The sequence below is a fragment of the Peromyscus leucopus genome, chromosome 3 (assembly GCF_004664715.2).
Source record: "Peromyscus leucopus breed LL Stock chromosome 3, UCI_PerLeu_2.1, whole genome shotgun sequence".
NCBI classification, from domain to species: Eukaryota; Metazoa; Chordata; class Mammalia; order Rodentia; family Cricetidae; genus Peromyscus; species Peromyscus leucopus.
In genome coordinates this window covers 149,073,317-149,097,536 of record NC_051065.1, presented here as the reverse complement: position 1 = coordinate 149,097,536, position 24,220 = coordinate 149,073,317, and the positions used below count along the sequence as shown (strand labels likewise).

The following is a 24,220-nucleotide window of genomic DNA, read 5'->3' as shown; positions in this document are numbered from 1 at the left end:
AATCCTAGTATCTTCTGGCTACAAAGCCCCAGCTGGAAGGTAAAAGAATGGGCTGAGCCATAGGAAAGCCCTCACTCCATAATAGCAAGCCACTTCTTATACAGCTATGGGTTAACCAAGGCCAACTCCTAGGACCTGCTCCGCCCTCATCTCAACTCTGATACTCCCTAAGCAGGACACAGAAGCCGAGTGAGCTCACAGCCACCTATGAAGGTACCACAGATTCCCCCAACGGCAGCAGACAAGGATGTAGCTCTCTGGCTGGCTTGGAATTCATCGCTCTGTGACTCTCAGTGGCCATTTCACCTTCTACTCAGAGAGCCATTATTTGCTTTCCTGGTGGGGTCTGTGTCCTCCTGGGGAAGGTGACTAGGTGGCAGACTGTGCTGTCTCCCAGCAGCGTGCTCCAGTGGACAGTCATCTTCAGGACTGTCACCTGGGACCCTAACAACATGTGTTCCTTCAGTATGGATTTTGGCTGGCATCTCTACATCCATTACTCTCCTCATTTTCCTTCTCCATATTTCTATTTTGTAGCATCAGCCAGTGCTGAAAATCCCCCTGCCCATCCTTCTTTTGTCACCTGGAATCACTAAAGAGAGCAAACTGTTGCTCAGTTTACCAAGAGTGGGTAACCTCCCCTCTCATCGCTAGTGTCCCGGCAGTCTCCTTGGGGCTTCTCATCTCCCGGTTTTACACACAGCACCCCCTTGGGCTACCTAGCCGTCACGACTTAGAAAGCAGGTTTTCCTGTCCTGGTTCTGGGAAGCCTCTTTCTGCTGGGGCTTCCCCGTGTGCACACTCTGGACCCCTGCTTACCAAGGGCTCGTTACACGTTCAGTGTGAGACATTTCCCACAATCCCATGTGCTTGAGCACCTGGGTCCCACCTGGTGGAACTGCTTTGGAGGGTATGGGACCTTTGGGGGATCAGGACCTAGCTGGCAGATGTAGGCGCCCCCAGCAACCTGTTTCTGGTTCTTTCATTACTTCCTGATTCCCGCCCCGCCCCGCCCCCGGAAGTGAGGAGCTGTTGTCGCCCACGCTGCTGCTGTGGATGGACAGTTGCACCCCAGAGACCAGGAACTAAAGTAAACTCTCCCTTAAGTTACTTCCGTTAAGAATTTTGTTAAATGATGAGAAAAGTATCTAATCTAGTGTCTTACTAAGTATGCGACAAGCCTGTCATCTGGATTTTTGTGCGATATTAACTATTATCTGCTGTTTTTGTAACATGTTCACAGAAGAGCCTGGCCCTGCCTGGGGACTGCACAGACCTCACCCAGGAACATCTCCCGGGCAAGCCTTGGCTGCCTTCCCCACCTCTCCTCTTCTTCCTTGCTTCTCAGTGATTGGTGCTAATGGGGTTTTCCCTGAGGGGTTCTGTCTCCTCCAGATCCACAGTGGGGGTGGGGATGGGGGGTGGGGGTGGGGGGTGGGAGTGGGGGTGGGGCTGGGGAGGTGGGGGTGGGGATGGAGGGTGGGGGGTGGGGATGGGGGTGGGTGTCTGAGAGGTGCCTTGGAGGACATTTGGACACAGTTATACAGGCAGTATCCACGGCTATGCAAGGAGCCTCTTGATTGTCAAAGGCGTCAGGGAGGCTGGATGGCTTCCTTCCACTTCAGAGCCCGCCTGGCACACACCCTACAGGAGAGTCCACACCCCCCGGTTTCTTCTTTTCCCTTTCCTAGGCCTTCCCGGAGCTCTGGGAGTGGCTGGCTGCTTGGCTTGCTTTCAACACACGCACTAAATGTCTCCTAAGTACAAGGCTGGACCAAGGACCTGTTGAGTGGCTAGCAATACAAACAGCCTCTGTTCTGAGGTGAGGTGCTGGCTAGTTTGATGTCGACCGGACAGGAGCCAGAGTCATCTGGAAGGGGGGAACCTCAGCTGAGGAAATGCCCCCACCAGATTAGGCTGTGGGCAAGCCTGGGGTACATTTTCTTGATGGATGATTGATGTGGGAGGGACAAGCTCACTGTGTGCGGTGCCATCCTTGGACTGGCAAACCTGGTTGCATAAGAAAGCAGACTGAGCAAGCCACGAGGAGCAAAGTCAGTAAGCAGTAGCACTCTTCCATGCCTCTGCACCAGCTCCTGCCTCCAGGTTCTGACCACGTTTGAGTTCCTGCCCTGACTTCTCTCGGTGACGGACTGCCATGAGGAACTGTAAACTGAGATAAGCCCTTTCCCCCACAAGTTACTTTTTTGGTTATGGTGTTTATCACAGCAATAGAAACCCTAATGAAGACAGGGAGCCATGCTCTAAAAACAGAATCAAAACTGTTTCTTTATAGGGGCGTGTGTAGTGGCAAACACCTATAATCCCGGAGTAGGAGGATCACATTGGTCAAGGGCAGTTGGCCTCTCACCTTCCACCCTCTAAAATTCTTTGTAATCATTACAGGTTCTCTGTAGAGAAAGGATACATTCCACGCAAAGACAAAGAAGATATATTTTGTATTGCTGTGTCCATAAAGACCTCTTAGGGGACACGCAATTTCAGTTGATATCTGAAAAATGAACTGCATTGTTGTGGAGAAGAAGGTAGCCTGAGGAGGCTGATGCATAGACCAAGGTCCGGTGGTAGACAAGAACTCCAAGGACCTAGAAAAGGTTGGTGAGTCTGCAATGTAGAGAGGAAGGGAGGCCAGAGGACACAGAGGCTTGGGGAAGATAGGGCCTTGACCTGCTGGAGATTTGCCAGCCATGAGGATTCTAGAGTTTATCCTGAACACAGCAAGAAACAGCAGCAGGGTAGAAGCAGTAGAGTGATACGATCCAGTTTTCTCGAGGATTACTCTGGTTGCTGGGGGAGAAGAAATAAAAGGGAGGGAGCGGTGAACGAGGGGGCAGAAAGCCCAGTCAAGATGCTCCTGCAGGGGTCCAAGCCAGACGTGTTGGGGCTGAGTCTGGGTCATAGCAGGATGGGAGGATGAATGCAGGGTGCAGGGTCGGAGATGCAGCTCAGAGGAATCTGGAACTGAAGGATGGAGGGGAAATGGGAGCTATGAAGAAGAGTGGCCCATGATGAGTCCTACAGCTCATCGTGAGCTTGGGCCTGTACTTAAGGTGAGCATGAGGTTAGACTGAGGCTAGACTTGGGATGCTAAGTGTGAGAGGTTGTATTGAGTTGCTATTTCTCCTTTACTAACTTGTTTCCCTCTCTCTCTCTCTCTCCCTCCCTCCCTCCCTCCCTCCCTCCCTAGAACCAGGAGTAGAACCCACAGCCTTACACACACTGGGTAACAACTCTACCCCACAGTCCCACAAACCATTACTAAGACCCAATGTGTGTCTCTGAGTTTCCAGATGAAAGCCCTCGTGCTGATGCCTCCCTGCTCTTCACTCCCTCCCTTTGTCTCTGCTTTTGTTTGGAGCCAAACTTCAAGAAGACACCCCTCCCTGTTCACGCCATCTTGTGTCCTCACTTCTCTCCACACTCCAGTCCAGTGTATGCTGTCAGCACTCCATCAACCACCTCTCGTCAAGGCCACCACGGGTCACCATGTTACCAGGTTCAACAGACTCTAGTTGTCATTCCAACAGCTGTCTCTCCCAGGGGTGACCCCTTTCTCTTTCTAGGTACTCCTCTTCTACTTGACCTCTGACTTAGAGGTGGCCCCCAGGCCTTCCTCCCTGTCTTAAAACACTTCCTCGGGTGGTCTCACTGGTTCCAGTGGCTCTAACTGCTGCCATAGCTGAGAGTTCACCAGGGCTGTCTTTCACTCCGAGGCCCCTTATGGCTGGGTCTCCAAGGCTTATCACCATGGTGTGTAAAAAGTCAGCGGTAGTGCTACCAAGCTGGGGCAAGTGCATCACCATCGCTTCCACATATCACCGGAGCTTGAGTGGCACTTTTTTTATTTTATTTTTTTCTGGTTGAGTCATCTGTGGGCTGAGCATCCTTATTGGGTGACATTTGTGAGACTGTAGGATGCGCCAACTTCTCTCGCATAGATGCTAGGTTGTGCATCTTCTGTTTTACCTGATACTTAACAGTTTGACTTGTTTAAGTGAGTATTTGACAATGCCTAGTTGGATCAATTCTGCAGATGAGCTGTCCGTAGGTGCAGCATACGCCTCCATTTAAAACTGAAAACATGGGCACATGTATCAGGAAATATCTACTCCAATGCAATAAGCCCAGGACACAAGCACAGTTAGTTATATGCAAGGATGAGTATCCTTACTTCTCGCCCACTCGAGAGGCCACTCACGGTGACACAGCTCTCTGCTCTCCTCCCACACTTGCCCCAGGCTCTGGGAACTGTCCATTTCCTTCCCTGCTACAGCCAGGGCTGTGGCTATGGGTTTGGTCCTTTCTTTGCCTCTGCCTTCAAATTATCTTTGAGAACCATCCTTCCAGGATGCTTGCCTGGTCTTCACTGGCTCGCCTGTTTGCTTTGCTTCAGAGCCTTTCACATCCATCCCATGCATGAAGGTCAAGTTTCCGGCAAAGTTAGTAGACCCTTAGCACCCCCCCCCAGTCTCCCCTTCCCTCCTGGCTCCCTCCTACAGTCTTGCTTTTATGCCACCTAATCCCAACCTTGAAGGTCTGCTGGTCTCCCCAACTTCCATGGTTCTCTGTCTACACCAGCAATTCCTTGCATGGTCAGAACATGTTGTCGCTTCTCAGATCTGCTTTGGGATAGGCCAGCTAGTCTCACCTGTGCTTCCCTCGAGTATACATGAGTCCAGTAACTTTTGTAGGGTGAGTGGATGAGTGAATGAGGGACTGGTTGAATGAAACGGGACTCTGTGCTGTTGAAGGTCAGCTGGAGAAGAAACTCAAGAGCCCTGGGAGACTCTACCCAGGGGCTTAGGATCACTCAGTCTCCTTTGCCAAGACTGTCTGGAATTGACCCCAGACCTCTGCCAGGGAAATGTCCTGGAGGGCGGCAGATGCTGGGCGGTGAAGTAGCATGGGTCTCACACACACTGCTTCCTCCTTCCATCCAGGGTGTGTGGACATGGACGGCTTTCAGGAGAGTCTGTCTGAACCTGCCTAAGAGGGCTGTGGATGATCAGCCAGTGAATCGGGGGTGGAGGTGGGAAGAGAGGGTTTACGTGGGTTTCCTCCTTTTCTGCAGGTCTCGAGGGGCTGGGGTCGGGTGGGGGCTGCAGCAGTCACCTCAGGAGGGCTGGGAAACAGAGGTCCAGCTGCGTCTGCATCTGTATGAACAGGTAGACTCTTGCACCAAATTGCTTGTTAGCACTGATCTGCTCACCCAATCAATTTGTGTTGCGGGGAAATGAAGCATCCTACACAACTGTGATCCAAACGAATTGCGTCATCTCGGGATTTTTTTTTTCTCTCCTTCTTCTTTTTAAAGGCGAGCAAGACAGTGTCTGGCAGACAAAGGAACTGGTTGGGAGCTGAAAATAGGTAATAGCAACAGCAGGGATCTTTTAATTGGTCTGAAGTGATGGTAAAGATATTGTCAGTGAGGTCCAGCTGAGGCCTGGAAAAGAGCAAGTAGCGGCGCTTCAGGGGAAAGGGCTCCGGGACGCAGGAACCCCGCTTTTATTCTGCAGTGCTTGGCTTACACAATTTAATTAAAAATATCCTCATCCGCTGGAGGGTTATTTTTTCTAGTCAGAACTCATAACATGCTTTGTAAAGGTTAAGGCCTTTTAAGAAAGTAAATGGGGCCAGGGAAGCAGAATGAGAGGACACTGACTCAGGGGGACCTTCTAGTGTTTCTGTGATGATACTGGGGCACAAAAAGTCTTCTTTGAGGCCACCTCCAAAGGGACGCCTGCCAGGCACATCCTGAGGACCCAGGCATCAAGAGTACTCAGTTGTAACTACCCAGACAAATTAGAAGTCATTGTGGATACCAGAAGACATTTTGTCTTGCTGGACTTGGTGGCCTCCTGGTGGGCAGGGGTCATGAAAGCCAAGCATGTCTTAGAACCTCCTGGTGCCCTTACTGACCCCGGATTACTGGGCCCCACCTCAGAGTTTCTCATTCAGTGGCCTGGAGCAGAGATAGTTTGCATCACCAGTAAGCTTCCAGGTGATGCTGATGTTGTTCATTCCTGCATTATTAGAAATGAGCACTCCCATAGCTGCCACTGAGGTGGAATAGGCCTTGCATGGGAGATTCCTGGAGCCATGTCCACATGTGGGCACATCCTGGATGCTGAAACAGTAAGTGATCTTTACTGTGCTTCCCTGATACTTCTCTAAGGATCCTCAGGGCAAGCTGACTCCCTGGAAGTCCCTTCTAGCAGTCTCACAGGAGAGTGGTTGGTTGGAGCCTACAACTGAATGTTCCCCGGGGCATGGAATGACCCCTCCAGAACTGGGGCCCTGAGAGACCAGGAAGGGGGTAGAAGTTAGAAATGCCTATTTGTGTAACATCCCAATGTATTTGCCAGAGGGCGCCTTGAGCCCGGATATGTTCACCCTTTTTGGGGTCCCCAAAGTCTCTAGTTCAGGGAGTAAGGGAATCCTCAGCTTTCATGACTATTTACTATTCAGGGGAGTCCTTATCCACGTCAGGGATGGAGTGGGGTGCCTAGAGAGGTGGACGATCAAAGCTGTAAATCCAAAAAGATATCACTGGTTTTCCTTTTCTCACGGTGCCAGAACTTGAACCTGGGGCTTTAAACATGGTGAGCTAAGTGCCTTACCTTTAGGTTTATGTCACCCCAAGACAGCACTTTTAAAAGAGATGCCCCTTTGCTCCTCTGGGTGGTAGCAGAGAACTTTTGAAAGCCATGGAAATAGCACTGAGTCTTCTTCCGACCTGGTTCTTTCTCTCCCGCCTCTAGCGGAGGGGAGAGAAGGGTCTCCCTGGGGCCCAGCCTCACCTTCCTCTCCTCAAGGGAATTCCTCAGGCATAAGGTCTGCTCTGAAATCACACACAATGCAGTGGACAAGATGTTCTCAAAAGATTTCTTGCTAGCCAGAAAGAAAGGCCACAGCCTTCCAGACTGTTGCGTATGACAGACAATCTGTCTTAATTTCAAAATGTCCCCAGAACAAGTCTGTTACACTCCGGCCAACACATGCTAGTGGAAATGAAGTCATGAAAACCTGACTCCAACATCAAATGCTAATTAATGTGTCCCGGAACTTCACAAAGGACCGAGAAGACTAGTAGAAGGAAGGAACATGCCAGAAATTTCCAGCTGGTGGCTTAACCCTAAAGCTGCCCTTCGAGCATTTCCCCTGAAATGATAGACATGGGTGTCCTCCCCATGCATGTGATTCACATCGGAAAGAATCATCCACGCCAGAAGAGAGACTGCTCACAGCTGTCCCAGAATGTTCTCCCATCCGCCGGCCTTCAAACCCGCTGAAGCGAACACTTTAGGAAGGAAATAGAGCAGAGCTAAATTCCCAGCCATGTGAAAATTGTGTGTGTGTGTGTGTGTGTGTGTGTGTGTGTGTGTGTGTATGTGTGTGTGTGTGTGAGGGGGAACTAGCCCTAGAGGATCCCAATACTGCCTGGCTCCTACATATGCCTGGGCTTGCAAGGTGCCTCTTCTATACATTCAGAAGGATGTCTTCAGGATACAGGGCAGTCCCCAGAAGGGGCCACTCCCTCCCTGTCCTTTCCCATCCCTCCCTGGCAAATCCTAGCATGTTCTCATCCAGTGAGCAGATCTGACATCAAACCAGAACAGGCACATTCAAGCTTTTCTGCATTGAAGAAGCAGCAGAGAGGTTCCAATACCTGTCAGTTTTAGGTAGGAGAAATAAAAATGGAAAGAGCTAACATTTATAGAAATCTTCCTGAGCCTCATGCAGTTCAGCACGTCGAACTGTCAACCTTCGCTTAAAAAGATGTGATTTGCTGGGTGGTGGCGGCGCATGCCTTTAATCCTAGCACTCCACAGGCAGAGGCAAGTAGATCTCTGTGAATTCAAGGCCAACTTGGTCTACAAGGTGAGTTCCAGGATAGCCAGGGCTACACAGAGAAACCCCGTCTTGAGGAAAAAAATGCAATTCAGTAGATACTATAACTTTTATGTAACAAGATGGACATAAAAACAAACAGCTAATATCCTAGAGTGGGCATGGCCCTTTGATACCTTTTATTCTTAACTGATTATAAGCCTGGTAAAAGTGATTCTATACAGGTAACTTATCTTTCACTGTATCAAATACCTGACAAGAAGTAATTTAAGGCAGGAAGGATTTATTTTGGCTTGCAGTTTGAGGGAACAGAGTTCCACTATGGTAGGGAATGGTAGTGGGCAGGCTGGTGGTAATGGGAGCATCAGGCATCTTATTCACATCTTAGTGGATCAGGAAGCCGAGAGCTTGGCTGTAACCAACTAGTTCTGCCCTTAGAGCCCTGGGTCTTCCAGTTAGGCTCCAGATCCAAGAGGTTCCACAATCTTCCAAAATAGCACCGTGAGCTGGGAATCAATCACGTGTCCAAACCCGTAAGCCTGCAGGAGACACTTGACATTCAGACCATCGTGCCCCACCTCTAGTCTCCATTAGGTGCCTTTTCAAAATGCTAAATGCATTCAGTATAACCCATAATTATACTGAAAAGTCACCATAGTCTTATGGTTCCACAACACTGTTCAAAATTCCAAATTCCCAAGTCTCTTCTGAGATTCAAGACAGCCTCTTAATTGTGAACCCCTATAAGATCCAAAGACAAGTTTTGTATTTCTGGTATTAAATGGTACTGAGTAAAATGGAGTTTCAAAGTGGAGGAATAGGAGGATGGCAAGGAAGGATTGGACCAAAGCAAAACTGAATCTCAAAAAGGCAAATATCAACCCTTGTACCTTCACATCTCACAGCCAGATTATGTGACGTCACCACTCACGGTGACATCACCACTGTTGTATTTGCAGTGAAGTCATAAGAATGCCACACTCTAATGCTATATTGCTTTGAAACCAGGATCCATTACTTCTGAATTCAGTCTCACACAAAACTTTAGAATCTGTGCAGGATGGATGTTTTGACAGATGTAACATGAATGGCTTCTAGTCCAGGTCCCAACAAGGGTCCTTGATCACTTCTACAGCTCCAAGATCTGGACCTCTGTTGTCTGTCCCTCAATAGGCATTTTGTTCTTCCAAACTTTAACTGTAGCAGCTCACAAGGTTCTACTTATAGCCTTCTAAGCCTTCTCTAGCCTACACCTCCAAACTCTTCCATATTCTTTCTTTAACTAGGTCTTAAGATCCGATAACCACAAAGTCACAGCAATGGCATCACTTCTCAGCACCAATTCTCTCTATTGGCTATTTTTCTCATGGTTGTGATCAAACACCCTACAGGAAACAACCCAAATGAGAATGTATTTATTCTAGTCCATGGTTTGAGGGGATATGGTTCAGCACGGCTGGGAAAAGTTGATCAGGAAGCTTGAAGGTGGTGGGAGTGTCAGGGAATTTGCTCACATCTCAGCAGATCAGCAGAAGGCATAGAGATTGGGTCGGAACCAGGCTGGGCTTTATAATCATCTACCCTCCCTGGCCTGGCCTTGTATCTGCCAACTGGGCAGATAACAAAAGGTTCGACAACCTTTGAAGACACCACCAGCAACGGGGGATCAGGTAGATGAGCGCGTGACACTTCGCATTCAAACCGTAACACATTCCTTTTGCAATGCGTCTTCTGTGAAAATGAGACCAGTGCACAGAGACAACCACCAGCTCCCAAGAACAGCAAGCACCGCACTCTGGAATCAAGGCCCTTCATGGGATGCTCAGACTTGGGCAAGCATTTGAGGCAGCTTCTGCTCTGGCTCTCCAGCCTTTTTGTTGTCCCTCATAGGTCTGAATGCTGCCTCCAACACAATTTCCCTCTGAGAGTCATTCCGCCTCCATCTTCCCTCCTGCTGCTGCTTCTCAGGGAGCTCTGCGCCTTGGCGTGTCTCGGTCTCCAAGGGCATGGGAGGTTTATGTCCTTTTGTTTGGCAAACAGCTACGGATGGAATATGGATGTGACTTGCAGAATGCCTTCAGGTGGGGGGCAGGAGAGCCGTCGAGCACCCCAGCCAAGCCTTCCCAGCCTGGGCAAAGCAGCATCAGACAGCTGTCACTACTTGCTGCTCCATCCAGGTAGGTGGCTAGGGTGGCAGGGAGAGAGACCAATGCCCCCAGTGTCCTGGCTCTTGATGGTGACACCTGGCTCTCTATTTCCCCATGTCCTCCTGGCTTTTTTGCAGGAAGAGGCAACAGACTAAGGGGTTAGGAACTTGGGGCCTAGGGCTCTGTTCTGTGGGGCTGAGTGCGTCAGAGATCGGACGCTGGGGTTCTGTGCTGCAGAATAAAGCGTGGGACATAAGATATTAGTGGGGGTGGCATCATGCTTCTGCTCTGTACTCCACTTTTCTCCCCATACCCAGGACACCAGCAGGAAAGCCCTGGTCTTCTTATTGCCTTTTCACATTCCTGTCTCATCCCTCCCTATCAATGTCCAGGTATGTAAGTTCCTTGAGCCCACGAGCTCATGCTTGTTCCCACATACAAATACAGAATGCCTAGTCCAGGTCCATTCTAAACATAGAGTAGGCATTCAGTATTTGTTGAGTGAATAATAATAGTCATCTTGTTCTCCCCTGAAGCCCCAGCACTGCCCTCAAGCCCAGGGGCAGCTCCGAGACTCTCTGGCAGGATAATAAAGCACGCACCCCGCATTTAGGGCAGATGATTCTCTGTTTTAAACCAGTTACCGACCAGTAAATGCACCAAGGAATGGGAAAGATGACAGATTTCACGTCTCAGAGGGACTTGTGACACCATGCAGCCCAAATTTCTCATCTCCCAGATAAGGAAACAGGACTTGAGCAGATACATTTCCCATGCTACTTAGCACCCAGGAGCAGAGACAGACGAATCTTAAAATCTACCCATCACTAGAAATGCTAACTGATGTGGGTCCAGCTCAAGCACGGGTACCTCAGATGCCAGATTAATTCCTAGCCTGGCCTTCTCCAGCACGGGCCATAGCAGCAGGCCCAGGTCTGACGCTCTTATCCCCCAGTGACTCACCCAGTCCCTACCATGCCAGGTCTCCTGGGAAGGGTGACAATTAGTTTTCACTGCATTGTTCAGCACAAAGCCTGTGTCCTGTCTGCTCCAGAGCAAATGTGGGCTTGGTACTCGAATGCTGGCCCAGTCCCATGGGATAGGGGTGGCAGAAGAAAACAGACATAGGGGAGCAGGGTCACTCTTGTCCCTGGCCCCCAGAGGACAGAGACAAATCAGAGTCACCTGGGAGTGTGGGTCAGCTGGTCAGAAGGAACTTAGTGGAAAGGAAAGAGACAGAAGGCCAAAGAGAGGACATGGAGTGGGGAGGGTGGAGAATGTGGTCTTACTCCTCCTCCTTTATTGTTTCCTGGGTATCATTTCAGGGCATGCCACCTACAAGGGCTGGCAGGAGAGGGAAAGGAGGAGCTGAAGGAGGAGAAGGAAAGAGCGTAAATGGGAATGGCTGGAGTTTATCAGTTCTCACTACTCTTTTTAGTGTGCAGTCCTAGGTCCTGGCTCCAGTTTCCAGAGAGGCAGGGGGAGGGCATTAGTTCTGCCTAACCAATGCCATCCAGGGAGGCTGAGATCCTTCAGACGGGGCTCAGCCCTTGCTGCCCTACCTGCATTGAGATGGCACTCCCCCATCCACCATCAGTGACTTCAGAGTGTGCAAGAAGCTGCCGTCTGGGTCTCTAAGTTCTCCCAGACCATGAAGTGTGTCAGGATGCCCAGCCTCATCCTCAGGGAGCAACCGGTCCGTCTGCATAGCCAAATCCCCTGCCCTCTCACTGGGTGGGACACAGAGAGTATGCCATGTCTACCATGCCAGAGTGCCATGACTCCTCCATGAACAGAATCATCCATCCAGCACTGGCCAGAATCGGTCACAATGACCCTTGGCCCTCTCTCTGTAGCCCTTACAGGAACAAGAACAAGGAGGACAGGCTTTCCCAGGGGTCTGGAGTAGAACTTAGGGACCCTCTTCACCTATCCCTGGGGAGAGGAGGCTCCAGGGCTCTGTTCTTCAGCCAGAGGAGTGCCAACCCTGTCCTCCGGAGGTGGAGCTGCTGCTGAGCAGTGCAAAGCCTGGGCTAGCTAAGGCAATCCCATCGCCCTCGCCCCCGCCATTTACTGCAGTTTGAGGCATAGGCTCTTCAGTGGCGAGTTTGTTGGTTAATTCATGTTTATGGACTCTTAGTATTTCCCTGTTTTAATAACACTCATCACAGCCTCGTTTCCTCCATGTCTTGCCTCTACCAATATGAAAATGAGCCCTGGCACGGGGGTGTCCCGGGGCTGCTGGGACAGGTGCAGAGAGGAGAAGGTAGGCTGAGGAGTTGTCCCCCAGAAATGGGCGTGAGCTGTCCAATTCATTAATTATTATTTATCTCTCCCTCCCTGCCCCTGTTTCTCATGCCCCAGGGTGTCCCCGGAGCATCCAAAGGCTCCAGGCTCATCCGACCACCAAATGAATGACTGTACCTAGAGCCACTCGGCTGGCTATAGGAATCTGGCTGTAGCAAGGATTCCCACCTCCCAAGAAATAATGAGAATGCTTGGGTCCAGGGCATGTATGATCACGGGCACTCACTCCAGCACGTCGCGGTTGAACGGCTTCTTGCTATTGCCCAGGAACTCTCCTATCATCTGGCGGCTGAGGCCTTTCCGCTGGAGGAGGAAGTGGGCCACACCGATGGGGGTGTCAGGGATGAAGCCACGTGAGATCAGGAACTGGATGCCCTTGTCCGGGTTTCTGTAGAGGGGTTGGAGTGGGGAGGAGAGAGGAAGCCAAGGCTGTTTGGGACTGTCCTGACCTCTACAAACCCCGGGAAATCTACTTTCCAGGGACCACCAGGGCTCCCCATGGGAGCAACTGTCACCTGAACAGGGGAGGGGAAGGTATGGGCCTTGGAGCAAGAAGAGGTCTGACGCAACAAGATCCCAGAGCAAGTAGAGAGACTCCCTTCTCTGTTCCTGCCCTAAGGCTCTGGGCAGCCCTGAACCCCACCCCCCACGGGGTGGGGGGCTGAGGAGGCACATCCTCCAGCCTGCACCTCAGCTGCTCCTGGAGTTGGAGCTCGCTGGCTCTGAGGACATAAATAAGCACTGGAAACCTTTCCTCAACTGTTTGACATTTTCAGGACATCAAGCCTGTGACTGCTTTCCTACCAATTCATTTGTATTGTGTTTTGCAAAGGTACCAGCCCACATATAGGGGGAGGGAATCAAGCTGGTTCTTCACTAGAGATAGCCTGGGGATCACAGCTTGAAGGATGAGAATATCTGATTTCATGTGCTCGCAGAAGGAGATGGGGTCATGATGGTGTGTTATGGTGGGGCAGCCTGATCTGCAAAAAGATGGATGCCTCTGGTCTCACCTAGGTTTACCTCTTGCTAGTGGTTGAAGTGTACAACCTTCCTCCCTCCTGTGAGCCTGTTTGCTATTCTGTGAAATAGGAGGATGGTCCCTATCTCCAGATACCATTGGGAAGATTGCAAGTGAGCTACCAGGCTGACTCAGAGCATCTTGAGGCCAGGGGCCATGTCTCACTCATCTGTCTGGTATAGACCTGGGACGCAATGAATAATAATTGTATGAATAAATAAGTGCAGGAAAGGACTCATGCTCTGGGCTGGGAGCTACAAGGGAATGGATGGGAGAGGGATAATGAGTGTCTCATGGACTTTACGCCTCACAGGGAGGGAGGTGTCTACTTGCTCTGTGTCACCGGCATGTGTTCCTTTTGCACAGAGTCTTGTTTGGGTCTCTGAGATACGGCAGTCATAAATCTCTCTCCTTCCACTCCCTAATTCCTTTTCTATCCCACTTGGTTCTCTGTACTTCTTCCTGTCTGTCTCTCCTCTTACCTACCCCTCTATCTCATTAAAATTATTTTAAGATGAATTGTTATTGTGGGGAAAGGGAATGGCCTTCACAGGAGATCAGAGGACAGCTCTGGGGAGTCTCCTTTCTCCTTCCACCTTTTTGGTTGTTCTGGGGGACAGAACTCAGGTTGCCAGGTTTGCGTGGATGGAGCCCTCTCAGCAGGGACTCCATCTCATTTTTACACGGTCTTCCCTCTCTCCACCATGTCCTCATTTTGTGATCCCCGTGAAATAACACCGTTTTCCTAACTTCATTTTTATCCTCAATGATTCCTGCTCGGTCTTCATATTGCCTGTGCTCAACTCTGTATTTTCTCACTTTCCAAACCACCACTTCATCTTAAAAAAAAAAAATATTGTGAAAAACCTATGCTTGATGTGTTGGTCATCAGGAAAAATAAAATGTGTACTTCTTAAACATTCCCTGGGAGCTCGGGCGAGGGCTATCAGGCCAGGCACAAACTGCTTGGGAAGACCCTGGGAAGATGCTGTCAGGACTCGATATGCTGCAGGTTCCCTCTTGGTCCCTCCCTCCAGTCCTTCCCAGGAATCCAAGCTCACTCACATGTTGAAGAGGTTGAGGCCGATGCGATACAGCCGCTTGCGCAAGGTGTCGGTGGAGAGCGTGGGGGACCTGCAGCTGGCTGGGTTCTCGCAGTGGTAGCGCGGCAAGCTTAGGATCACCGCCTGCAGGGCCTCCTTCGAGGCAGCGGCCGAAACCTCTGAGCCAGATTTGGCGGACTTGGTGGATGCGCTGCTGCTGCTCAACTGCTCAGAGTTGTCGCCTGCCTCGGCCCCTTTCCCTGACTGCCCCCTCTCTTCCGCTTCCTCCTCTGCCTCCACTGCCACCGCCTCCTCAACCACGGCCTCGGCAACCACTGGTCCATGTGCGCCCTGGGCGCGACTCTCCGCCGCATCTGAGTTCTCACCCGGGGGTTCCGCCTGTTCCGAGGCTGGGGCTTCAGAGATCTCCTGAGCCGCCGCGGCATCCCCCTGCTCGGTTTGGCCCTCCTCTGGCTCAGCTGTGGCCTGGTTGGTCTGTGCGCCCAGACAGTTGGCCACAGACAGGGCGGTGGAGGAGGAAACAGAGATGTTCTGGTTAGCGATCTGCACTGTGACATCCCTGAAGGCCATCATGAGGGTACTGCTGTGACCCTGTGGCAGGCCACCGGCCTCATCTCCAGACGCTGGGCCACTCTCGGGCTCCCGCGCCTCGGCCTCTAGACCTTGCTGTCCTGCACTCGAGTGCAGGGTCTGGTGGAGCTGGTATGCGCCACTCTCCTGCAGTGAGCACATGGTCTTGAGGCTCCAGGTGCTGAGGGCGTCGTCGATGGACTTGGCCAGGGACTGCACTTGCTCGGTGAAGGAGTCCTCTAGCTCGGTGAGCGAGCCTGCGAAGGTGGGTGGCAGGGAGGGCGAGCGCCCCAGCGGCAGCCCCAGGAGCCCGCAGCCCTCCAGGAGCGCCTTCTCCGCCACCAGGCTCTCGGCTGTGGGCGCCCGCACTTTGCGCAGCGAGATTCGCCGGGGAAGGCGGCTTTCCAGGAGCGAATTACGGATCTTCTCAAAGTTCTTGCTGAGCTGGTACTGGCGGAAAGCGGTTTGGATGGTGCACGCGGCGCGTCGGGATACCAGGTGGCCCCCGTATTTGTGTTCTAGCATTTCAATCTGCAGCAGGGACAGAGAGAAGGGCTCAGTTAGGGAGGGTGGAGGTAGCATGGATTAGATCAGTACAACCCACCATGGGACCCAGGTTCTGGGTCCCCAGTGCACAAGGTAGTTTTACTGGGAGCCAACATTCAAAGACCCCAGACGAGACATGCCTGATATGCCAAGTCCTTGGCAAAACTCCGAGAGGCAAGATGGAGGATTACACTCAAATTCGTGATGCCCCCTGTGACAGTGAACAGAGATGTTGGGATGCAAGTCCCATTTAGCTAATTTCTTGATTATTAAAGAACTCTTACATCAGAGATGCATGCTGAAGTATTTATGAGTAAAATACATATCCCGAATTTGTATCGAAATACAGTAAAATGTACTAGTTAGCATGATATTAATATTAATAAGACATTAATAAAGATGGTTGGAGCTTGGTGATGGCTGTATGGGAGTTTATTACACTATTGTTTCTGCCTTGTTGCACAATTAAAAATAATTAAAAATGAAAAATTAAACAATGATGCTTATTAAGATCAATCAATCAAACAAACAAAATCCTCAGCGCCCACTTCGCTGCCCTGGGGTGCTTCTGTTTCCCGGAGAGCACCACCAGCTTGGCGTCCGGGTTGGACCATCTTTGCATGAGCAGTCCTCAGTCCAGATTTGGGTGCGTGGGAAGTGGTCCATAAATGTGAACATAATGAGAGGGACAATGGTCCAAGAGTAAGCTCTCCCCCCACCCCCCAGGGACCATGATTCAAATCACCTTTATATCACTAGGAGCTGTGCAGCAAGGGCCAAACTTGGTTAGGGCCCCACCTGAGCAGCGCTCCCGGCATCCCTGTGTTCAGGGTTTTGCCTCGTTCTTCAGCTCTGCCCTTCACCTCTGATTCCCCCCGACCCACCCTACGTTGCTATGGTTCTTGCTTTCTTTACTTTACCGAAACTTCTCAAGAAAGGACTAGGGAGACAACCCTCAACCCAAGTGACTATTTAACCACACCCCTTGGAGGGCTTTGAATTTAACCCAAGGGTCAGGCTAAAACTAAGGTGATCGACTTAATTAGTATTGTAGACTCCTAGGTAAGTCCCTCGAATCCTTTGGGAGTGAATATGTGTACCTTGATTCTGAAATTATGCCTTTCACTTATCCTTGCCCTCCACTTACACCCTATCCTTCTGTAACTAAAAATCTGGATGAGTGGACTGAGAATCACCACAGCACTAACATTCCACATTCCATGGGAATCCGGATGGGAGAGGAGCACAGGTAGATTTGCTATCCATGAGGCAGATGGAAAGGCAAGTCCATCCCTCAATATAGCATTGTAACCTGCTTCCTGATAGACTCAGCCCACCAAAGGCCATGTCTGAGATGGCTGGTACAGGCTCTAAGCATCAGGAGGAAGCACTACAGTGCCATTAGATCCATGTGTTACAAGGGAGTCTTCATGGTGATATTAAAAAGCATACCAGGATGGGCTTGGAGATGTAGCTCAGTAGCAGGGCTTGCCTAATTTGTGTAAGGCCATGGGTTTCATCTCCAATGCAGCTTTAAAGAGAATCATACCAAGTATGTTGTCTATCAAATTACCAAAAAATTAGCAGCTTAAAATAACACATTTATTTTCTCAGGTTTTTTACATCAATAGTCTAGACACAGTTCAACTGGGTTTTCTGTGCAGGGCAGTACCTCTGGGGGACTTTCCCATCTGGGGCAAGGCTGCATCTCTGTTCTAAGCCTCAGTGGACATGCTAGAGTTCAGCACCGAGAACCCATGAAGCCATGATCTTCTTTTCTGCCTACTATGATGTCTGCAAGAGCAGGAAAAGATAGATTCCTCTGGGGCAGTGAGCCAGATTTCTTAGAGGTACATGAGGAGCTATGTAGAGAAACCAAGTAGCTACCCTCCAGCTTTGTGGTAGGCAGAGTTCCAAGATGGTCCCAATGAGTCCTCACTCTGCTGTACTTATCCTATATAATTCTCTCCCTTTGAATTTGAGCTGGCCTAGTTAATGTGATATGCATTATTCCTGTGAGTTTCTAGTATATTAGAAACATATTTCTGATCAACTGTCAGTTAACAAAAGGGAAATTGTCCTTGTTGTGGAATATTTACCTATGTACAGATGTGTTACATTTATTTGTTTATGCTGTGGAATATTACTTTAGCTGTGTAAAGGTATGTTACATTTGCTTCTGCTGCATTTGTTTAACTCTGTAAGGATGTGTTGCATTTGTTTAATTATGTAAAGATGTGTTACATTTGTTTAATTATGTAAAGATGTGTTGCTTTTGTTTCACCTTGCCTGCCTGAGGTACCTGACTGGTCTAATAAAAAGCTGAACAGCCAATAGCTAGGCAGAAGAGGGATAGGCAGGGATGCTTGGCAGAGAGAATAAATAGGAGAGAAGGAAGAGGGAGGAAAGAACTAGAAGAAGAGAAAAGAGAAGAGAACGAGGGAGAAAGAGAGGGACACGCCCAGAGCCAGAACCCAGGTAGCAGACAGACAGACAGACAGACACCGGAGAAAGTAGGAAAGTAAGACATACAGAAAGAAAGGTTAAAAGCCCTGAAGCAAAAGGTAGATAAACAGGTTAATTTAAGTTAAAAGAACTAGCCAGAAATGAGCCTAAGCTAGGCTGAGCATTCATCACTAATAAGAAGTTTCCATATCATGATTTGGGAGCTGGTTGGTGGCCCCAAAGCAAAGGTCTGGTGCACGTCCTGGTGGGTCTGATGCAACTGGGTAAACTTTTTCAGATAAGACAAAACCTAAGGTGGATGATTTCCTTTTTGCCCCAAAGGAAGAAACTGCCATGTTGTGGAGAGTTAGATGAACAACACCGCCTTTACCCCCATTTTTAAAATCCCTTCTCAAGGACCATGATGAACTCACTCAAGGCCCAGACTTTGTATCTCTTTCCCACTGGTACATTTCTACTTCCTAGAGTAACCGACACCCAAGAGCATCTTGGCAGGTGAAAAGATTCCATAAGCAACTAAAAGAAGATACAGAAACCCATTCATTACCTAAGACAGTTCTAAATGGTAAAGACTCTATCTGCTTTGTATGGTATTGTACTGGTTAGTTTTTTGTTTGTTAACTTGACACAGCCTTGGGTCATCCAGGAAGATAAAACCTTAATTGAGAAAATGTCTCTATCAGATTGGCCTGTAGGCAAGTATTTAGGTATTAATATTAATTGCATTATTAATAAGTATTAATATTCTTAATTAATGATTGATTTGGGAGGGTCCAGCCCAGTGTGATAGTGCCACACCCCTGAGTAGATGGTCCTGAATTGTGTAAGAAAGGAGGCTGAGCGAACCATGAAAAAGAAAGCCAGGAAGCAGCATTCTTCCATGGCCTCTGTTTTCGTTCCTGCCTCTATGTTCCTGCCATGGCTTCTCTCAGTGATGGACTGTGACCTCTAAGCCAACGAAACCCCCTTTTCCCAAGTTGTCTTTGGCCATGATGCTTATCACAGCAACAGGAAGCAAACTAGGTAGTTATCATCACACTAAGAGGCAGAAGACTGGCCAAGATGACCCCAGGAAGGTGCATCTTCAAGCTCAATGTCTATGCTGTTTGAAGAAATGAAATTTTAGACTCCTGTTCCTGTCCTACCAAGTTCTTCCTACACTTTAATCCTCTCTGTTCAAATCTGAAGTGTCTCCTAGTGGCTTGTACTTTGAATGCTTGTCCCCCAGCTTGTAGTGTTGTGTTTTTTTTTGGAAGGGGTGGAGAGTGTAGAGCCTTTAAGGAGGTAAGCATCTACCTGGTGGAAATAGTAAGTAAAGACAGGCTGTAGCCAGCCCTTCCTCCTGCCATGCTCTGTTTTCTGATGAAGTGAACAGCCCCCACCACTACGAGCTGAGATGCTACACTATGCTTTCTCTGCAACTATGGACCAAACCCTCTCAACCTGTGAACCAAAATACATCTTTTTAAAAGTTGTTTCTCTTAGGTATTGTGGTTACAGAAACACAAAACTAACTGGCAAACAAAAAAACACCCTGGTGCTCCAGAAGAGATCCTTAGGCCTTTGGAACTGGTTTGTAGGAAGACTTTGGAAGAGTTTGGACATACGGGTTTGAGAATCACTAGAATGTTGTCAGCAGAGATGAACCGGTTGAAGCTTGAGAGGCTGGAATGCTGATGTTACTGTGGGTAGTAAAGACTGTGCTCTGGAGATTTCAGATGGGAACAAGGACTCTATTGGGAACTGGGCTACAGCCATTTGGGTACAGCCTGGAAATAGTTTGAATCCTGCCTGTACCCTGAATTTTTTTTTGGGGGGGGGCGTGTTTTGAGACAAGTTTTCTCAGTGTAACAGCTCTGGCTGTCCTGGAATTCACTCTGTAGACCATGCTGGCCTCACAGAGATCTGCCTGCCTCTGCCTTCCCAGTGCTGGGTTACAGGTGTGCCCTACCACTGCCTGGCAGTACCCTAAACTTTTAAGTTAGCCTAAATTAAAAAGTAATGGGAATTTCAAGACAGCATAGCATTCACATTGCTGAGTGCTTGCAGCCAGGTGTGTAGTCACAATCTGGAGCAAAAAGCAGTGCTCAGAATAGTAGTTGTGCTGGATGGTTTTATGTCAGTGTTACAAGCTAAAGTCATCTGAAAGGAGGGAACCTCGATTAAGAAAATGCCTCCATACGATTGATTGGGCTATACACAAGCCTGTAAAGCACTTTAAAAAAAAAATGTAGTGATTGGTGGGGATGGGCAGCCCACAGTGGGTGGTGCCACCCTTAGGCTGGTGGTCCTGGCTTCTATAAGAAAGCAGGCTGAGCAAGCAAAGAGGAGCAAGCCAGTAAGTGGCACCCCTCTGTGGCCACAGCGCCAGCTCCTACTTCAGGATTCCTGCCTTGTGTGAGTTCCTGCCCTGCCAGCTTTTCATGATGAGCTGTTATATGGAACTGTGAGAAAAAAAAAAAAAAAAAAAAAAAAAAAAAAAAAAAAAAACACAAAAAACTCTTTACTCCCCAAGTTGCTTTGGGTCCTGGTGTTTCATCACAGCTATAGTAACCCCAACTAAGATACATTTAAAGTGGCAAGACCACCCGCTGGAGGCTCCAGGTTGTAAAACTTGCAAACTCATTCAAAAGACTTGCCTTTGAAAAGAGAGTGCCCCTGGGGCACTTACTTGTAAAGGAATGCCTAGAGAAGTGTTTTCTCAGGTTTAACCATACAAACTCTCAGAGGCTGTTGTAGCTCTGGTCTAAAATGGTCCCGCTACTGCTGATGCTCTCCACAGAACTTGACACCATGTACATGGTGCTGGTTTTGTAGGCATCCAGGATACAAGGGTTAGTGAAGTCATGGAGACTTGGACCTAGATTTTTAGGGAAGGGCTGGAAGGTCAATGGGGTCATAGCCCTAATGTAGGGAGCCTTTGACGGGGAGATGTGTGAAACTTTAAGGGTGAAAACCTGAGATACAATAAGACCCCAGAGTGCTAGAGATGCCAAGAACATGGAATATTTGTCGGCCAAGGAAGGCTGTGAGCACTGGTGGAATCAGCCCAGGCTTGGTGGAACTCAAATGATGCCACAGTTGCCAGAAAGCCAGAAAACTTGATATAGTCCCTGATGAGTTTTGGTCTGACTGTGGTTCTACCTTTGGTTTCTATGTTCTCATCTCAACTTTTTTTTTTTTTTTTTTTGAATGAGACTATGTAGTCATTGCCTATCAGAAGCATGTAACTCATTTTTAATTTTATTATTTATTTATTTTTTTATTAAGAGAAACTCATTATTTTTTAAACATAGGCTCACAATTAAGAGATTGCTTTGAGTCTTAATGAGACCCTGCAGTTTAGAGCTCCCCCGACTTTTGGGGGTGTATATTCATTGTTCCTAGTGTCCAGTTTCATAAAGTCAGTTGATGTCAAATAGATCGTGTCCTTTGACAGTCTTTGCTTCCTTTCCCTGCCTCTCTTTTCTTCCTGCTACCCCAAGACTCGGGCTGGTAAACGGTGCTGGAATTGTTAAGACCTGGGTAGGCTTAAATTTGGACTAAATGCACTTTGTATTATAAAATGCCATAGATGGAGTGTTTTGACTTGAATGTAAGGTAGTCCCCACAGGCTCATATTTTAAATGCTCAAGCTCCAGCCATGGTATCATTTGGGGATGTTATGGATCTTTTTGGAGGTGGAGCCTAGCTGGTTATAAGGGGTGGACTTCTGAAGGTTATTCCCAGAATCTGGTTCTTGTCACACTCTGACCTGCGGTGAAGAGCCCTACCACTGACCCCACCACTGTGGAGTAACCTGCTACTCCACACTTTTGGCATGATGGGATTGGAACTATGAGCCCCCCAGACCTTGAGTTGTCTCTGAGAGCCGGGTGGTCACAGACATCATGGGAACAAAGCCGAGTGCTGTGAAGGCAGAGGCTTTGCTTTGCCCTTTGCGCTGCCTGGTCCCAGTTCTTGGACGGTGCCCGACACACAGTCAGCATCCTATGTAGTGAATAAATGAGTGCACAAATTCCCAGGTTACCCGTGTGACTCTTAACGTCCCCATCTGATGCAGAGCAAATGACCCAAGGCATCTGTCTCCTCTGGACATATCTTCATCTTTGTGTTTCTTATCTGCATTTCCAACCTCCACTCTTCTATCACTGCCTGTCTCCTGCCTTCAGACCCTCTCCCAGTTCTCTGAAGACTAAAATGCAACTCCATTTGACTCTTCTGCCCACGAGGCCCCAGCTTACCCTCTATTTTGCAGTGAACCTCTTGGAAGACTAGTGTACTCTCGGCCTCCTTTCCAAACTATTAGACTCCTGAGCTACCTCCTGCTCTGCCTCCATGTTCTTTGGTTTCTATGCATCCTACAACTTTGGAGGTCCTCCGAAGTGACCCTCAAGAAGACCAGCTATGTGGCTTCCTCAGCACTGGTCCTCTCTGGCCCCTCCTCTCTGAAACTCTTGCTGCCCCCTCCTGTGAAACTCCTTGACGTTCAGGACCCTTGTCCTGAGTCAGACTATCAATCCTAGATTCTAGCTGCAGAATCCCTGTGCACACCAGTCACAAATTATGTGCCTACCATTTTCAAGTCTCTAAGCACATTTTTACTTTTTTCCCCCCCTATCCATTTCAGAGCCTCTTCCACGGTTTCCATGTTGGGAAAATCTAAGAGAGCAGCTTGTGCTGGCTGATCATTAGCAACTAATTAAGAGGGGAGGCATCCCAGGGAAAGCCTTTGGCAGGACTCTAAATACAATCCCTAGATCCTATCTCCATACGCTGCCCACTGTCAGAATGCCACTCTAGTAACTCAGTGAGCAAACATCACGTGGGGAAACAGCCCCTTTAGGTCTCCTGTACTGGTGGACCTTGGGCATGTTTGGGCCGCTGCTCAGCCTTCCTTCTCAGCTCCATAGATTCCCCTCTCTTCAAGACCTGTCTCAAAGGTGCGTCTCCAGAAAGCCGCTTTCCCCGACCAGCCAGCCAATACAGAATGTTGTCCAAACTGTTTTTCCAGGACTTTGGGGGGATATTTAGACCACCCACCCCTCTGTCTACTCTTCTCACCGCAGTTTCTACAGGGGTATCATTTATTTGAGACATTTGCTAGGCCTCCGTTCCCCCGGATACTCGGGCAGTGCCTGGCTTCTCAGGGACAGCACAGACATTAGTTATTACGTCGTTACCCTCTGCTCCAGTCGCTCTGCACGGCCACCCCCTCCTGGCTCCAGCTGATCTGGTACTGCCGTCTCATCCTTGAAAGCCAGCTCCCTGCTTGCACCTCTGCCATGCTCTGAACCCTCAGCATCCCAATGCTGCCCGGTGCTGGGCCAGACTCATGGCTGGAGTTTAGTAAATGCGTGTGGCCGTGAGCTAAAGTGAACTCTTCCCTGTGCTTGGGGGCAATAAAAGCCCAGACTTTCTCCCTGATCTGGGCTGGGAGCCAAATTCCCCATCCTTCCTCCCCTTCCATATTGCCAGACAATTTCTCGTAGCACTGAGGAGCTCTGCAGTGCTCCAGGTCAGGTCTACCCAGTCACCCCAATCCTGTTCTTAACGGGGTCAGGTAGAGAGCTGGGAGGTGATGTGGCAGCCTGGAGTGTTGGGGGTGGGGTGGGAGTGGGCTGAAGTGCCTGGAGGGGGGCTGGAGTGCCTGGTGTGTGTGTGGGGGGGGACTGGAATGCCTGGGTGCGCGGGGTGCCTGGGGGTGGGCTGGAGTGCCCAGGAAGTGGGGGGGCAGCTGGACCTACTGGCCAAGGAGCAAGTCTGTTCACTTCTCCCTGAGTCCTATGATTTATAGGTAATTAATTGTGGCCCTGACTGCTCCCAAGAGAAAGATCTCTCAGCTTCTGCCAGGAGCAGCAGTGAGGGGTTCTCAGTGTCATTGGGACATGCTCCCTCTTTTCAGAAGCCAGAGCAGCTGAGCCTGATGAGGGCCCTGAGAGATGAGAGCCTGATGAGGCTCCCAGGAGGGAGCAAGTGAGAGTGAAGAAGCAGGTGTTGGGGGAGGGGCACAGTGCTGAGGCGTCTGGGCTGGGTGGGGGCCTCTTTCAAAAGTGTGTGTGTGCGGGTTCTTCTGGTTCCATGTTTCTTGACTGAGAACATTAAAGCCAGTCATGTTACGCGTTTCTGGAACTTGGCAAAGCAAACTCAAACATCAGGCGGAGAGCAAGAGACCCCATGTGCAGGGCTGCTCCACAGCAGGTCAGGGTGAGTGTGTTCATCTATGG

The 24,220-nt window shown here is 49.5% G+C and overlaps 1 protein-coding gene across 1 annotated transcript in view; it reads right to left on the bottom strand.

The window, feature by feature from the left end:
• Iqsec3 (IQ motif and Sec7 domain ArfGEF 3) overlaps nt 1–24,220 on the bottom strand; it is a 96,275-nt gene that overhangs the window by 22,825 nt on the left and 49,230 nt on the right. Inside the window, 2 exon segments of the mRNA XM_028880410.2 lie at nt 12,553–12,714; nt 14,413–15,512. Coding sequence (XP_028736243.1) covers nt 12,553–12,714; nt 14,413–15,512 — 1,262 coding nt within the window.